The sequence below is a fragment of the Myxine glutinosa genome, chromosome 5 (assembly GCF_964187855.1).
Source record: "Myxine glutinosa chromosome 5, kmMyxGlut1.1, whole genome shotgun sequence".
In the NCBI taxonomy this organism is placed as follows: Eukaryota; Metazoa; Chordata; class Myxini; order Myxiniformes; family Myxinidae; genus Myxine; species Myxine glutinosa.
The window spans coordinates 126,351,459-126,369,668 of NC_136265.1; the positions used below are offsets into that span (position 1 = coordinate 126,351,459).

The 18,210-nt window shown below is 44.5% G+C and overlaps 1 protein-coding gene across 6 annotated transcripts in view; it reads left to right on the top strand.

Annotated features, from left to right (window-relative positions):
- Window positions 1-18,210, top strand: part of LOC137427133 (protein NDRG3) — a 210,868-nt gene that overhangs the window by 119,814 nt on the left and 72,844 nt on the right. For all 6 annotated transcript variants that reach the window (XM_078778672.1, XM_068116325.2, XM_078778673.1 and 3 more), the window contains one exon: window positions 7,884-7,928. In XM_078778672.1, the coding sequence (XP_078634798.1) occupies window positions 7,884-7,928 (45 nt within the window). The remainder of the gene's footprint in view (window positions 1-7,883; window positions 7,929-18,210) is intronic.

Below are 18,210 nucleotides of genomic sequence, written 5' to 3' on the forward strand. Positions count from 1 at the left end.
GCTGTCGAACAGCGTCTGTCCGTATGTCCACACAAACGTACACCAATCGGAGCTGAGGATCTGGTCACATGACTGGGACAGCATTTCGTAACCATTGCAGATGCATATTTTACTAAAAGGAAATATAATAACCTGTGGAATGTTTTGGGGTCCCAGCAGGTTTCGTAAGGTAGGTAGGAGGTTTCATAAATTCCTCAATACAATTATGATTTTTGAAATGTGATCGACACGTACCTTGCTCCCGAATCGGGATTTGAACAGATTTGTAATGGTTCGCCGGTTTGATAATATACCAATACGATCGTGATTTAACATTATATTTTGATATATTAATACCATTGTATTAGGCTGGTTAAATTTTTTTTCCTGTTTATCATCACTTTTTTTCAAAAAAGTGGGTAGGGCGGAGGGTTTTTTTTGTTTGTTTTTTTTTTCCTCAGAGTGAAATTTTAATGGATTATTCAACGCACAATATGTTTTTTTCTTAAATATACTTGATCGGACATACATGATTAATCATGTTGTGATTTCTATGGTGGTGAAGAGCTGTTTTAAAGACCTGGAGGGAGGAGTGGGATTGAAGGGAGTGGGTATGTACGCACTGATACGATTCAAATAAAGAAAATAAAGAAACCTATGTCACATTGAGTTCTGTTTACTTTTAATATTCGCTGATACATATAACAATGGTAGACCAAAACTTCGGCTTTTAAGAATAATGTCCGGTTGCCATACATGTATCTATCAGCAGCTATTGCCATAGCATTCATACATATTTGACTAGAATTCCTCGCCACGAAATATCACTTCATGGTACCAATACATGCATATTGAGCAGTTTGGTAGACATGGAAGAGGACATAAACCACATCAAAAGAATGTCTGATTCGCGTTTATACATCTATCAGCAGCAACTGCTTTTTATAGTACTCATAGATGTATCTATCTATCAGCAGCTACTGCTATTATAGCACTCATAGATGTATCTATATAACAGCCGCTACTGCTATTATAGCACTCATCGATGTATCCATATATCAGCAGCTACTGCTATTATAGCACTCATACATGTTGAGTAGAGTTCAACACCAATAGAATGTTGGTTGCCGTTTATTCATGTATCTATCATCACCTACTACTACATGTAGTGGAGCGCTCGTTTAATTTTTGACTAGAAATCCACAGCAATAATTATCACGTAAGGCTCTCCCGTTTGCCGATGATATTTGGCTTCTCCTTCAGAATACCAACTACTTCTTGAACTTCCGAGTGGGCCTCTTCTCAGCAGTAGGCTACGACTCTTACTGCAGGTACTGCATATAGGATATGACTCATCTGTGGTACTCAGCTCCTCAACACAGCCACAGAAATAGCACACATCTTTATAGCCAGCCGTGTAGTTTGGCTTCTCTGTCGCATCGTTGTATGTGAGATTGGCTTTGGCGTAGACATTATTGAAGACGTTTGCCTCATTGGTCTCCTGCAGATCGGCGAACTTCGAGCACATGTAACGTGGCTCAGACAGTACGCGAGCACATACAAAATTCGAACCTGTTCCACTGAGCGGGAACGGATTTTACTGACTTCGCGAGCAAAAAAAAACAAACAAAAAAAAAACATTTATGGGCGGACGACTTTTATGGGGCGGGCGGCGATGATAAACAGGAAAAAAAAAAAATTAACCAGCCTTAATTTGTGATTGGAATGGTGAATGATGCTGTTTACAATGAAAATATTGAGAACGTGCTGTCAATGGCTGACATTCGACTGAAGGTGGCACAGAAATGTGGAATTAGTCATGGCCAAAAATATTGGCACCCTTACACCTTTTTTCAAATAATTTTCTCCAAAAATAAGTTGAAATTGACAAAAGTATTTGGTCTGCACAATAATTCTTTATTTCACTATTACTATTACAAAACCTTTGTTTTGGATTCAGAACTTGATATATCCTTTTAAATCAGAAAATAAAAAGAAATGGCATTGACAATATTATTGATGCCCTAGACTTAATATTTGGTACCACATCGTTTGGACAAAATAACTGCAGTCAAGCGCTTCCTATAGCCATGAATGAGCTTCCTACACCTCTGTACTGGCAGTTTGCCCCACTCTTCTTGTGCAAACTGCTCCAGTTCTCCCACATTTGAAGGGTGCCTTCTCCCAACTGCTGTTTTCAGATCTCCCCACAGGTGTTCAATCGGATTTAGATCTGGAGTCATTGCCGGCCATTTCAGAACAGTCCAGTGTTTTGTCTTGAACCATTCCTGTGTGCTTTTTGAAGTGTGTTTCAGGTCATTGTCCTGCTGCAAGACCCATGACCTTCGACAGAGACCCAGGTTTCTGACACTGGATTGAACATTGCGCTCCAAAATGCCTTTGAAATCTCCTGATTTTTATGATACCATGCACACATTCAAGGCACCCAGTGGCAGAGGCAGCACAGCAACCCAAAAACATCACTGAACCTCCTCCATGTTTGACTGTAGGGAAGGTGTTCTTTTCATTGAAGGCTTCATTTTGTTTTCTCTAAACATAGAGATGATGTGTTTTAGCAAAAAGCTCTAATCTGGCCTCTTCTGTCCACAGGACATTCTCCCAGAAGGATTTTGGCTTGTTCAGGTGTGTTTTGGCAAACTCCAGCTAGATGTTTTTTATGTCTCAGTGGTGCGGTCCTCCCGGGTCTCCTACCATAGAACCCCCTTTCATCGATTTGGCGGCGGATGGTGTGTGTTGAAACTGCCATACCTTGTGTCTGAGTGTCAGCTTGAATCTGTTTGGCAGTTTATCGAGGTGCTTTGTCCACCATTCGAACAATCCTTTGCTGCAATCTTCGATCAAGTTTTCTCTTGCGGCCACGTCCAGGGAGGTTGGCTACAGTGCCATGGGCCTTAAACTTCCTGATAACATTGCGTACAATGGACACAGGAACATCAGGGTCTCTAGAGATGTACTTGTGGCCTTGAGATTGTCCATGCTTGGCTACAATCTTGTGTCTGATCTTCTGAGATAATTCTCTGGTTTTCTTTCTTTTCTCCATGCTCATTGTGGTACACACAGTGACACAAAACAGCAGAACGACTCCTTTTCTCGATTCCAACTGGTTGAATGAATAATTTTTATATTGCAGGCACTTGCAAGCCACCACAGGTGAGTTCAATTCCAAAGTAAAGGAGAATCACCTGCTTGAAATATAATTATTTCTAACCCTTCTAAAAGGTGCCAAAATTATTATCCTGCCCATTTTAGGACTTCTGTGTGGAATAAGCTAAGATTTAGTAATTTTTTCAGCTTTGTTTTGTTTTGGTCCACTGCAAACCAAAGAAATACATATGTGATACGAAAATATTTTATATTCAGGACCCTAAAACCCTATATTTTTGGCCACGACAGTAATTGGTTCATCGTTTCCCATTCACCGTTTTTTTTACCCAAGTCATTCACGAACCGGCTGTCCATGCCTGAGGTCAAAAATAAAACATTTAATACTTTATTTGCTAACTGGTATCCCCACCCAGATCATACTATCCTCTTCAACTGAAGTATCAAACAAGCTCGGCTACGCCGTACTTTGGGTCTTGTTTTTTTGAAGTTATTCTCCCTTTGTTCCACTGTTTGTGTTTTATTTATTTCTCTGAACGCAATGAATGTTTGTGTCAAAGTGAGACATTGTGTAAGTTACTGATCAATGCAATGGCGGACTCTTCACTTTATGGGGCATTTTGAAATGTCAGATGAATACTTAAGATTGTCTAGATTATTGTTTATTATTATTATTGGTGTGGAGTTCAAAAGCTGTTGCCCGGTTATCTTTGGGGGAGGCTGGAAGGTTGTGTTTGGGTGAAACACTGTAAATCTGGGGGTGCCCCCGCATTGTTTCAGTAACAAGGACACGATGTCCTGTTTTTTTGTTTTTTCTGTTCTTTCCAAAAGTACTGGCTCCGATTTGTTTTTCCTGTCGTTGCAGTCGTTTAGCACATTGTTCACGTTTGAATTTTGCATCTTCGCAAAGGTCATCAAAAAGGCGAAATGAACACTGATATACAGTCACGTGAAACTTAGGGTTAACTTAGGGTTTTTATACAGTCACTTGAAAAAGTAAGTACACCCCATGTAAAGTTTTGACTTTTTCAACATATTTCAACATACAGGTATTTGATCTTCATTTCAACAATATTGATAGATAAAGGTGATATAATATAACAAATATCATGAAACATTTACATTTTGTAGTCTATTGTATAATTTAAATAAACATAAATGCAAATTTCGCATTTGGAAAAAGTAAGTACACCCCTACATTTATCACGACTTCAAATACCTAAAATTAGAATCAGGTGCACCAGCTCAGGTGCAAATGATTAGAACATCGCTAGAGATGATCTTGGAGGAACCTGGCTTATTTAAACCTCAGACATTTAGTTTGGTTTGCTCTTTGTTGTTGAAGTGTGCGGCGTCACCATGCCTAGATCAAAGGAGCTCTCTGAGGCCTTCAGAAAGAAGGTTCTAGATGCCTACGAGTCTGGGAAGGGATTTAAAAAGATCTCCAAACAATTTGAAATCGATCATTCGACTGTCCGGAAGATCATCTACAAGTGGAGAAGACACCAAACAACTGCCAACTTGTTCAGGCCAGGCCGCCCCAGCAAGTTCAGCCCGAGAGCAGACCGCAAGATGCTGAAAGAAGTCTCTGAAAACCCCAGAATGTCATCACGGGAACTACGGGTAGCTCTTGCCACTGTTGATGTCAAAGTGCACGAGTCTACCATTAAAAAGAGGCTGCACAAATTTGATCTACATGGGAGGTGTGCCAGGAGGAAACCTTTGCTGTCCAGAAAGAACATCAGGGCAAGATTAAAGTTTGCCAATGAACACCTAGGCAAAGACCAGCACTTGTGGAACAATGTGCTCTGGACAGATGAGTCAAAGGTGGAGCTATTTGGCCACAGTACCAGAAGACATGTTTGGCAAAAACCAAAGACAGCATTTGACCACAAGAACCTGATACCAACTGTAAAGCATGGTGGTGGAAATATTATGGTTTGGGGCAGCTCTGCTGCATCAGGACCTGGGCAGCTCACCATCATAGAATCCACTATGAATTATTCATTGTACCAGAGGGTGCTTGAGGATAATGTGAGGCCATCTGTCGGAGAGTTGAAGCTCAATCGAAGGTGGACCTTGCAACATGACAATGACCCTAAACATACCAGTAAATCCACCAAGGAATGGCTGAAAAGAAAGAAATGGAGGGTTCTGCAATGGCCAAGTCAAAGCCTGGATCTAAATCCCATCAAGATGTTGTGGGGGGATTTGAAACGAGCTGTGCATGCAAGAAACCCCTCAAACATCGCACAGCTGAAAGAATTCTGCATGGAGGAGTGGGCAAAAATTTCTCCCAGTCGATGTCAGAGACTGGTAGACAGTTATAAGAAACGCCGACTTGAGGTTGTTTCTGAAAAAGGGGGCAATACCACCTATTAGAGCCAAGGGTGTACTTACTTTTTCCACATGCGAAATTTGCATTTATGTTTATTTAAATTATGCAATGGACTACAAAATGTAAATGTTTCATGATATTTGTTATATTATATCACCTTTATCTATCAATATCGTTGAAATGAAGATCAAATAGCTGTATGTTGAAATATGTTGAAAAAGTCAAAACTTTACATGGGGTGTACTTACTTTTTCACGTGACTAGATTGTCATTTGTGGGCAAGCACTTTGCTGGTTAAAATAAATATAGTTTTACAAATCGAGCAACTAGGCCGAAACCTTGGTTATGGCGGTGGCCTATTGGTGAGGATGCTAAATTGGAATCCTCGAAGTTGTGATTTCAAAAGCACGTAGGGGCAGCATTTCTTTAATCCGAGCTGGTTAGGATGTTTCTATCACATTGGCAGTTAAAATTAAGACATCTGTCTCATTTACAATTTTAAAGGAGATTATCTGCATGCATCACTTGTTCTGGTCTATATATTAATAGCAAGGGCTACCTGGCACTACTTTTGAGAGAGGGGAGGGGGGGGGGGGTATCCTGGCACTGTCTACCCAGTTAAATAGTTCTAACCGAAGTAAAGAGGAAATTCTATCCCTGGTCGTGTCGTTGTGTGCCTCGTCGTTGTGCGGGTGTTTTCGTGTCGCATTATGTCTGGCGTTGGCTTTATGGTTAAGGTCTTAGGGTCTTTTTTCTTTCTTTCTTTTTTTGGGGCATTAACATCTCAGGGTCTTTTGTATGTTGAAGGCTGCAGTCATGGACTATATAGTCCTCATCGAGACCAGGCCTTAAATAAAAGAGCTGCATTGCAAAGTGAAGAAAGAGAATAGTCTAAGTTTTTGAGGAAGTAAAAAAAAAAAATCTGCTTTTTGAAAAGGGGGAGGTCATCAGTGTTTGGAAATACATGTGAAGGTAAAGAGTTGCAGTATTTGGCAGTGGAGGGAAGAAACAAACATCATAACGGCCCACCCTTGAGTTGTCAATGGCCACAATAATTATGATGTAGTGGCTTGTCAAGTATCCCGTGGTCTCGCTAATGGCGGAGGTATACAAGCAGCAAGTTCTTGGGAGCAGAAACCAAAGTAATATCTGTAGAAAATAGAAAGAGGCAAAAATTGCGGCTTAATTTGAGCGGGTCGAGGTTTTGAGGTCAGATTGGGAGAGTTAAGTCAGATGACTTTGGATTCAATTCTGTCCAGTATGTATGTAGAGCTAGAACCTCCCCAGATGTGAGAGCAGTACTCTATACAAAGGTGAATCGATCCGTTATATAGTTTCGTTTGAGCCCCTGTTGTGCCATTAAATAACGCAAGGTGGGTTGACTCGGCCTGTCATCCTTCAAAGGTTGGCGAAATGAGCATCAGCCTACTGGAAACGGGGCACTGCATCAGTGGCACACCTGCACTTCCAGCAATGATGCAACCAGCAGCCACAGGCTACATACAAACTAATAAGTGTTTATTATTACAGCATTATCGCTTGCAGTTGTGCCCTGAAGTTTTGCTTGTGATGACCTATTTCCAAGGCTTGAGCGACGACTTCCTTGTATCTGGTTCATTCGAGCGCTTTGGAGAGGAATTGGGCAAGAGTGAAGGTGTGTCTGTGTGTGTGTGTGTATGTTTGTGTGTGTGTGTGCGGTGTGTGTGCGTTCGCATGATAATGTAAAGCGCCATGAGGGTAGTTTACTCTGCTTGATGGGGCTATATAAGACTCCTTTATCTATATAATAATAGCGTAAGGGCTCGACTTTGTTATCCCTTTTACGCCGCACCCAGTGACCCGATGCCCACGGCACTAATGGATTTACGATCTACGAACTGCGCTCTTTGTTTATCACGTACAGCCATACTCGAAAAATCTGAATTAGCCGACGTTGGGGCCCAAAAGCATCCGATTAACTGCCGATACGACGCCATCTTACGACGCCATCGTATTCGCGTCTGCTGGGCGAAGGCCAAGCAAGCCGTCCGCTGATTGGACAGGCGAAGGCGAAAGCAAGCCGTCCACCGAGTGGACAATCCAGAGCATGCATTTGTGCCGGTGTCGGCGATCGTTGTTCATATACGCACTCTTCATTCTCATCTTTCTTCCTAACTCTTATTCGGACAGGCAAATCCCCTATGCCATCCATAATGGTACACTCTATCCATACACCACATCCTCCCTTCCGTGGATGTTCCACGGGTTTCGGCTAGTTATTATTATTATTATTATTTGTCCACTCTGGTCATTTGCCGATCCTCCTGCGGTTTTGCTCGGACTATTTATATGGGGGGGCAGCGTGTTCTGGGAGTCTGGCCCATGCTGTGCGTTTGTTCTGATTGAACAATAAATGTTCTTTTTGGCTCTCTTGTAATGTTTGGCCCTTTTTTTTTCTCATCAGGATCAAGGAAGTCCAGGACAACCTTTTCAAGACATTGGTTGTCAGGTCAGTCTATTTGTCTCTCCAACATTCTTTCGCACACTTTCTTGCAAATACTTTTCAGAATTGATATCCTGTGATTAAAATACTTTCACATCCATCGAACTCGAATCTGACCACGTGTGGGAGAAATGCCCGGCTATAGAATGTGATTGTTTTAATCCATCTAGGAATTTACACCAAAATATTAATTGATTGATAAAATGTTTGTTAATTTTTTTTTTTTTTTTCTCTGCTGCTACTGTACTTGTTCCGACCCTCTCCAACACGTTGGCATAAAGTCCATCTGACTGTGGCATCCACACAAAAGAAGGTTTATTAACTTTTTTCGATGTTCTTATAACTGTTAGCAGATTTGGGGACATCCATATCTGGTTAGGCCCTGGGAATTTCCATACTCCTCCAGGAATCTCCCGCCAGGTCTTTAAAACAGCTGTTCATCACCATCTCTTATCTTCCCCCATCCAAAACCTTGATCTTTTCTACCCCTGTTAATTCACCACAGATCCACTTTTCTGAAATACCGACTTCTTTCCTGGAAGTCCTAGCTGCGTCCATGTGTTTTTTTTTGTTTGTTTGTTTTTAACTCTTCCACCCCCACCCCCTCCCCACGCCTCCTCCCCCCAAGCCCTCTACCTCCCACAGATCTCCCGATGTCCCTGCTCTCAAATGTTGTACTTGTGTGCTTCCCCCTCTCTCCCCATCTTGTCTCCCGCTCCCTTTATTTCCTCTTATGTGTCGGTTTGTTTTTTTGTTTTTTTTGTCATTAATGTTAGCTCTTACACGAGCCTCGATCTTGTACACAAAAAAAAAAAAATGTAGTTTGTCATTTTTGCTTCCATACTCGATCTTTGTGCCCTTTCAGTGTTACATCATGGAGACCCTTTGTAGCATGCCGTGCTCTTCCGCCAACCATGTGTTGTAAATGTCAAGCCTTGACGGCGCGGCATGTTGCTTTTTGCCATTACGGAAAAAATTTGAATGTGCTAATTCGGTGTTGCCGTTTTGGTTCAAGTCCCGTGCACAAGTACACGTTTGGCCACCTCGTGGTTGGCTTAGATTGCAAGATTTGTCATAATCGGGGGCAGAGGCGATAAGCTGCACAAAATCTGTCAGAGGAGGACCAGTACTCTGCGTGCTCACAACCACCCTTTGTTCCGTGGCTATTGCCTTCGGTTGTGGTTATCCACGGGTTCCCAAGGGAAATGGATGAGCTGGAAGGAGGGAGCGTTTTGGATGAAATATCCGTTTTTGACGTAAGCAAGTGGCTCATTGGCTGTTTGGTGGGGTTTTATTTGGTTTATTGCAGCTGCCATCATGCTTTGCTTCAAAAGCCCACCAGGTTTCCATATGTGGATGGAGTCTAAACCAAAATGAATAGTTTGTGTTGATCGACTTGTCTTGTTACCACCATTTATATCTCGGATGTGATATTTACCCTCGCCAGAGGAGAGGGTATTGCATTTGAGTCCATTTGTTTGTCTGTCTTGTCCACAAAGAATAAATAGGATTTTCTCTGCAATCGTTGGTCCGATTGATATGAAATTTTCACCATAGGTGCGCCTCCTCCTGTAGAATTTTATAATTATAATTATGATGTCATAGGTCACGTGGTATGGGCGCCATCTTGGAAAAACCGAAAAACTTAGCACCTCTAGCCCTGAAAGCGCTGCATAGAAAAAAATGAGACATGGCTCATTGTAAAGAACTCTCCATGGGGAATAAAATATGTTTATGATGTCATAGGTTCCTCCATTATGACGTCATAATTCGACAAGTACAAAACTTCATCAGATCAAGATAATTTCTTGAGCATAATCTCGGAATAAATTAGTTTAGGAAAAAATCATGATGACATCGGTCACGTGGTTCGGCCGCCATATTTGTTTTAACACAAAAGCCTTAAAAACCACTGAAAATACATCCTGACGAGGGTTTGCAATCTCAGATTGCTCTTTTTTTTCTTCTTTTTTTTTGTAAATGTACAATGAGATATTGCAGTCCAATGAAAGCATTGGAGACCAATGAAACAGTCCAGTAGCTGTGTCCTCTTTTATGGATCTTGTCATTTGGTTTGACGTGATTCTGTTTACCACCTGACTTGAATCCAGTTAATGAGTCTTTCTTTTCAAGATGCAAAATATGAATATTTATTGGGACAGGCTGTTGGTGGTCCCTTCTTGCATTCCACGTCTGCTCCTTTATTTTTAATCTCCTTTCTTTCTCTGACTGTCTGCCCCAGGCTCACAAACTTTGATGCCTCGTGTTCCACGGATACCTCTTGCCTGTCAAAGACGAACACCTAGCTGCACACAACCTTGAACCCCAAGTCTGTCTGAGGCATACCCTCAGCTGCCTATGTCTATCTGCCATACCATGATCTGTTCTTATGATCATTGACCTGCAAGGCAATCGTGAGCGCAGTCTACCTCATAAACATAAACGACCTCTCTGGTGTTCTGGAAGATCCACTCCCTTTTTGAAAACTGATCTACATTGTGATGTATACCACCACCTCACCTCCCCTGTCCCCTCCCACAACTCTCCAATCTCCATCCCAGTGACGGGCAGATAGTAGCTGCATCAAAATGCCTTGCAATCCTGGAGAATTTTGTTCTCAACCTGTCTCTCTGGAAGGATCATCATATGAACCCACATATCTATTTCCTTGGTCATCCACTGAAATAGGTTGTCTTGGTGACCACATAGCAAAGTCAGCCATAGACTAGGCTGTCTCCATCATTCCATGGCTTTCCTGGAAATCAGAACTACTCGCATCCTACAAGACATTCTGTAACTCAATGGAGTACTGCTCCTTCCCCATCCCTCTTACCGCCACCTCGTGTCATCTCCCATCCCTACCCACAATCCTATCATTTATCTATTTTATCCCCATTGACCATGGCTACCCAACGCTCTTCATTGCAGTTTGTTTTTCCTCCACTCTTTCCTATCTTTATTCCTGTTCGTTCATTCACTAGTTTATTGCGTCCACCTGTTGATCCACTGTTCTGCTGTCCGTTCATCCCTCCATCAGCTTGCTCTTCCCTGAACCTTTGTTTTGTAAAGGAAAATAAAGGCACCTTTGTATACTATAATTATCCTGTTAACCTACCAAGTCACATTGTCTGTAAACCATCCCATTGGAAGAAGCACCTGTATAAGAAGAAGTCACATGAAATACTGTGCGGCCTAATCGTCAAAGACAATGATAAAAATCTTTGCTTGCCATCTCTGGCATTCCATTTGCCACAACTCATTTTGCCACAACTCATTTTGCCACAACTCAATTCCATTTGCCACCACTTTGCTTGCATTCCATTTGCCACAACTCTTTTTCATCCACCATTTTTGTCATTCTATGGAGAAGATTGTCATGTGGCCCGCAAGGCTAACCCCTGCTCTAGCAGGGAAAATGGCCTTAAAAATGCCTGGTGGTTGTTGTTGTTGTTGTATCTTTGTCATTCCAACATCTGATCCCATATCTTCTCTCATCTTTCCCTTTCCACATTTAACCTTTTGAGGTTTTATTCCTGCCACGTTCCCTTGAGCTTGCAATGCTTTGCTTTGAGCTGCGTGTGTCGGCCTGGTCTCCCGGTAAATTGATCGGTTCCACACGATGAACCACCTTGTAAAGGTGTACGATTTTTTAAAATTGTTTTACGAATCATTTCTGCCGAAGAACAAGTCTGAGTGGGTCATGTGATCTGATGGCAATGATTCATGTCACATAGCGTACTTCGTTGGAGTTCTCCAAATGATCGTTGAAGGGTCAGGAAGTCGGTGAGTTGACTACCAATGAGTGGCTACAAAAATGAGCGAAACGAGTTGTTTAAAGCCACATTGCTCCAGATGAACGGAATGATTAATCGCGTGCCTTTTTCCCCAAAACTTCATATTTTCGTGATATTCGTCGTGATTGAAGCGTGCTCAGCAAGCTGACCACTCCATTAACTTTAGTTCCTCTTCCAACAGGAAGCTGTAATCAGGTCAAGGTATGCTGTGACTGCGTCATCATACACCAGAAGGATGATCTGACCAATTGCAACTCCAAATTGTTGTGGTGGTGGTGTTGTGACGTGGCTGCAATCGTGCATCGACATGAAAACTGCACGACTCCTGAAGTTGTGTGGGTAGCGATGTCTATCCTTGATCGATTTGTGATGCCAATGCAGGTTTTGCATCTTCACTATTGTCACGACGAATATCACGGAAATATGAAGTTTTGGGAAAAATGCACGCGATTAATCATTCCGTTCATCTGGAGCAATGTGGCGTTTACCTGCCAAAATCTAGGCTCTCTGCTCACCTTCACTCTTTCATTCTCCTTTTCTCCCGCCTCTGGAACAAACTCCCCCACTCCCTTCAATCCCACTCCTCCCTCCAGGTCTTTAAAACAGCTGTTCACCACCATCTCATCTTCCCCCATCCAAAACCTTGATCTTTTCTACCCACACTAATTCACCCCAGATACACTTTTTTTTTGAAATTCCAACTTCTTTCCTGGAAGTCCTTGCAGTGTCCATATGTTTTATACCTCTCCCACCTCCCCCCACATTTCTCCCGATGTCCCTGCTCTCAAATGTTGTGTTTGTGTCCTTCCCCCTCTCTCCTCATATTGTCGACCGCTCCCCTTATTTTTTGTGTTTTATGTGTCGGTTTGACTTTTTGTGTGATTAATGTTAGCTCTTTCACGAGCCTCGATCTTGTATACAAAAAAAAAAATTTTTTTTGCCAACGTTGCCATTCCTTTCCTCCAGCAGAGATTTCTATGTCTACTCTTCCTTGGCATTTGTTCTCCCTCGGCAGGGGAATATGTGGCATTTAATAGTCTCCACCTGAAACTGTTGAACACGAAGTGTTTCGGTTCCGCCATGTCCCGTTGCATTGCCGCTAATGCTTTAAATTGTCATAGCTGACAAGTGACCATGCCCACCGCACCAGCCGAGCATGCGCACCTCGTTCTAAAATGCTTTTTTCACACCGTTCATGACAAGTTTCCTGCACCAGAATGATAGGCAGGGTCCAGGTTTTCCATCCCTCCGAAGTCTTCCTTATTGCTGGATTGAGTCATGGGTTTTTTTTCTGCCTGTTGGCCGGCGTTGTTAGCCTTCGTTGTTTGCACATCAAATAAACTGGAAATTCCCGTTCGGACGATTATAACTGAAATCTGCAATGCTTGTTCAAAAAGAGAAAATAAATCAATTTGAGCATGAAATCATAACAATGGATGCTATTTGCTGTGCTTGTGGATGAAGATGTCGTTGGTGCCATTCTTTCGGCATTAATCATGAGCAGCAAGTCTGATTTCTCAAATGATTGAAAACTGTACTGTATTTCATTTTTTAACATTTTTTTTTTTTTTTTTTTTTTTGTATACAAGAGGCTCGTGAAAGAGCGAACATTAATCACACAGAAAGACAAACAGACACACAAAACAAATAACATCGGGAGCGGTAGACAAGATGGGGAGAGAGGGGGAAGGACACAAACACAACATTTGAGAGCAGGGACCGAGAGACATGGAGACATCGAGAGAACTGTGGGAGGGAGAGGGCTTTGGGGAGATTTCTTGCTATCCCATTTTCCAGTGTTCCCCATTTCTTCCTCCTCCTACTCTCATCTCTTTTATTTACTTATTTATTTATTTTTACTTCCACCCCTCTCAGCGTTTTTTTTTTTTTTTTTTACTACACCTCCTACTCTCATCTCTCTCTCTCTTTATGTACTCCCTCCTCTCATCTCTCTGTTTTTTCTACCTCTTCCATCTCACCTCTTTCTGATTGAGTCTGCAAATGCAGCTTAGCTGGATTCAGAGATTGCACATCAGAGATTGCAGACCCTCGCCAGGATGTGTTTTCAGTGGTTTTTAAGGGTTTTGTGTTAAAACAAATATGGCGGCCGAACCACGTGACCGATGACGTCATTATTATTTTTTTCCTCCACCAATTTATCCCGAGCTTATTTTAGCTAGTGGTTTTCTGAACATATCATAGCAACTGGTATGGTATTGTCCATCTGCTTGTACCTTATCTGTGACGTTAGATAACGTCATAAATCATCACCACATTCCTCGGCGATGCCAAGAATACGCTCCTTGAATGTTAGTTATGTCTCCAGGACGCTCAACAGTTACACACTGATGAACAGTATCCCACCTGTCTGGGTGTTTATGGTCTTGTGGGAGGAATGGCTCCCCACAGATGAGACACTGCACGTTGAAATCGAACTTGGGAGTCTGAAAGCGCCGCCGCCTATCTGGAGGACCATCAGACTTTATCTTCCTTTTCCCCCATTTACGATGGTGTTTTGAGGTGTAGGTCGACCAGCAGGAGCTATGATGCACTTCAGTTTGGGTGGCAGGTTTTGTGGAAGCTTCTGTATCTCAGCATGCAACCCATCTCCCTTCTACTTTCTGCACTGAATGATTGTCGCCCTTAATGATTGTCGCCAATTTCCTGCAGAACACTTGCTTTATTCTCCCGTGGCGCAATTATGCAGTTCATGATGTCATACTCCATAAAACAAAAGAGAATTGCATTAAAATGACAACTATGACCTATAAATACATAGCATTATCATAACTTTGTTTGAACATGAAAAATTAACCACCATACCTAAAAGACCCCACATTGACACCAGAATGCTTGCTTCAATCAAAAGTTATGTCCATTTTTCTATTTTACCCATATCAGGCGACAGCCATCTTCAATTTATGCTGAGAGTTGCCCAAAGATGCCAAGCTGGCATCCAATTGATTCCACATCTAGGACCCCTATGCTTCATGAATCCATCAAAAAACCTTAAAGTACCAACAATTTCCGGGTCCACGATATGGCTACTGGACTCCCCTCTCTTTTGCTCAAGGTCATTTGCCATCTGCTTGGAAGTCAACCAACATTACCGCTTTGCACAACAATGTGCAAAAACAGGTCCTCACAACTACAGACCAATCAGCCTGCTCCCAATCATCAACAAGGTCATGGAATCCATAATCGCTTCTGACATAAAATCTTTCCTCTTCTCCAATGCCTTGATTTCAGATAATTTGGATTCAGACCAGGTCACTCTACTCTGGACATGCTGCTGCTGCTGTCTCAACAATGGATGGAGGTCCTCAACACTAGGCAGGAAATCCGAGCTGCCCCCCTTGACATATCTCGTGCCTTTGATACGGTCTGGCACCCCCCACATCTTAATCCTTTTCTGTCTCTCTATGTCTCTGTGTCTCTATGTATCTCTGTCTCTCTCTCTGTCTCTCTCTCTGTCTCTCTCTCTGTCTCTCTGTCTCTCTCTGTGTCTCTCTCTGTCTGTCTATCTCTGTTTGTCTCTCTGTTTGTCTCTCTGTTTGTCTCTCTGTTTGTCTCTCTGTTTGTCTCTCTGTTTGTCTCTCTCTCTCTGTCTCTCTCTCTCTGTCTCTCTGTGTCTCTCTGTGTCTCTCTCTTTGTCTCTCTCTGTCTCTCTCTGTCTCCTCTGTCTCTCTGTCTCTGTCTCTGTGTCTCTCTCTCTGTCTCTGTCTCTCTCTCTGTCTCTCTCTCTCTCTCGCCCCCTGCAGGCCGTTTGTGTCGGGCGTGGCATCATGGCGGCTGTGAGCATCTGCTCTGTGTTGTGGTGAGTCCGTTGTGAGATTTCCTCCTCCCCTGCCCTCCTCTGCCCCCCCTCCCCTCCCTCTCCTTTTCCATCCTGTGTGCTTTGGCATTTTGTTTTCATCCGTTCTACACCTTTGTCTTCGAGAGAGAGAGGATTGAGAGCGGGCCCATTTTGGGTGCGGCCTACTGGCTTTGACGGCGCTTTGTGAGCCATTTTTGTGTTGAAAATGCACGTTTATTATTTACTTTAGTTCGATTATTTAGGTTTGATACCTTGTCCGGTTCGGACAAGTGGGGGGAGGGGGGAGGTAAATTCGCTAGTATGGCGAATACACGCTCTCGTTACGAGGCGTTCGAAAATTTAACACGTAAGCATGCATTCGCATGTGTTCCGCCTGAAGGAGCTCCTACTGAGGACATTATCCTTGCCGTGGGATCCATCATAGGAGACGGTAATGTTCGAGCGGCATCACGAATGAACCAGAAATTTGTTGTCTTCGTGTCAAAAGAAAAGTTCGTTCATGACGTCGTTAGTACCGGTCTAACCATAAAAGGGGGTCATTATATTACGGTATCCCCTATGGATACACCAGCTACCAAGATAACAATATCCAACGTACCACCGTTCATGCCAGGCGAGAAACTCCTATCCGTTCTGTCTCGTTATGGTAAAATTGTTTCTCGAATCTCAATGATTCCGCTCGGGTGCTGCAGCGATCGTATCAAACACGTAATGAGCTTTAGGAGGCAAGTGTACATGATTCCCCCGGATCGCGGAGCCGATACAGGTTTAAACATATCCTTTAAAGTATCGATGGACGATCGGGAATACCACATGTATGCTTCCTCAGCCTCCTTAACATGCTTTAATTGTGGAGAATTCGGACACGTTAAAATGTTTTGTCCTAAGACCTCTTGTCCAAAGTGTGGTGAATCGGGACATAACGAAAGAGATTGTAAAAAGGCCAATCCCTCCACCGCGCCTTCTGACACCCCGACCGTGCTCTCTGACAACCGGACCGTATCTCCTGTCACCCCTACCGTACCTTCCGTCACCCCTACCGTACCTTCCGTCACCCCTACCGTACCTTCCGTCACCCGGACCGTACCCTCCGACGCCCTGACCGCACCTTCTGACGCCCCGACCGCACCTTCTGACGCCCCGACCGCACCTTCTGACGCCCCGACCGCACCTGACGCCCCGACCGCACCTTCTGACGCCCCGACCGCACCTTCTGACGCCCCGACCGCACCTTCTGACGCCCCGACCGCACCTTCTGACGCCCCGACCGCACCTTCTGACACCCCGACCGCACCTTCTGACGCCCCGACCGCACCTTCTGACGCCCCGACCGCACCTTCTGACGCCCCGACCGCACCTTCTGACGCCCCGACCGCACCTTCTGACGCCCCGACCGCACCTTCTGACGCCCCGACCGTACCTTCTGACGCCCCGACCGTACCTTCTGACGCCCCGACCGTACCTTCTGACGCCCCGACCGTACCTTCTGACGCCCCGACCGTACCTTCTGACGCCCCGACCGTACCTTCTGACGCCCCGACCGTACCTTCTGACGCCCCGACCGTACCTTCTGACGCCCCGACCGTACCTTCTGACGCCCCGACCGTACCTTCTGACGCCCCGACCGTACCTTCTGACGCCCCGACCGTACCTTCTGACGCCCCGACCGTACCTTCTGACGCCCCGACCGTACCTTCTGACGCCCCGACCGTACCTTCTGACGCCCCGACCGTACCTTCTGACACCCCGACCGTACCTTCTGACACCCCGACCGTACCTTCTGACACCCCGACCGTACCTTCTGACACCCCGACCGTACCTTCTGACACCCCGACCGTACCTTCTGACACCCCGACCGTACCTTCTGACACCCCGACCGTACCTTCTGACACCCCGACCGTACCTTCTGACACCCCGACCGTACCTTCTGACACCCCGACCGTACCTTCTGACACCCCGACCGTACCTTCTGACACCCCGACCGTACCTTCTGACACCCCGACCGTACCTTCTGACACCCCGACCGTACCTTCTGACACCCCGACCGTACCTTCTGACACCCCGACCGTACCTTCTGACACCCCGACCGTACCTTCTGACACCCCGACCGTACCTTCTGACACCCCGACCGTACCTTCTGACACCCCGACCGTACCTTCTGACACCCCGACCGTACCTTCTGACACCCCGACCGTACCTTCTGACACCCCGACCGTACCTTCTGACACCCCGACCGTACCTTCTGACACCCCGACCGTACCTTCTGACACCCCGACCGTACCTTCTGACACCCCGACCGTACCTTCTGACACCCCGACCGTACCTTCTGACACCCCGACCGTACCTTCTGACACCCCGACTGAGTTGTCTGACACACCGGTGATCTCCGATTCCAATGTGATGACACCCACCGATGTGACTGACACAACTAGCATTGCCACCTTTCCCGAACCCATGAACGAAGAATCCATAGTGTATTCTAAAAAGCGAAGAGCACCAGTGCTAAGCAATTTCGCTGGTGCTGCAAAGAAGGCGGTAATGGGCGGCACCATTCCCGGTGCACATGTGTTCGAGTGTCCCTCTGACATTCCCTCACTAACTGAGTATATGAATACCGTTGCCAACGATACCAGCGAGTCTCATTATGTAAATGAGCCGAAAAATAAAATTTGTACCT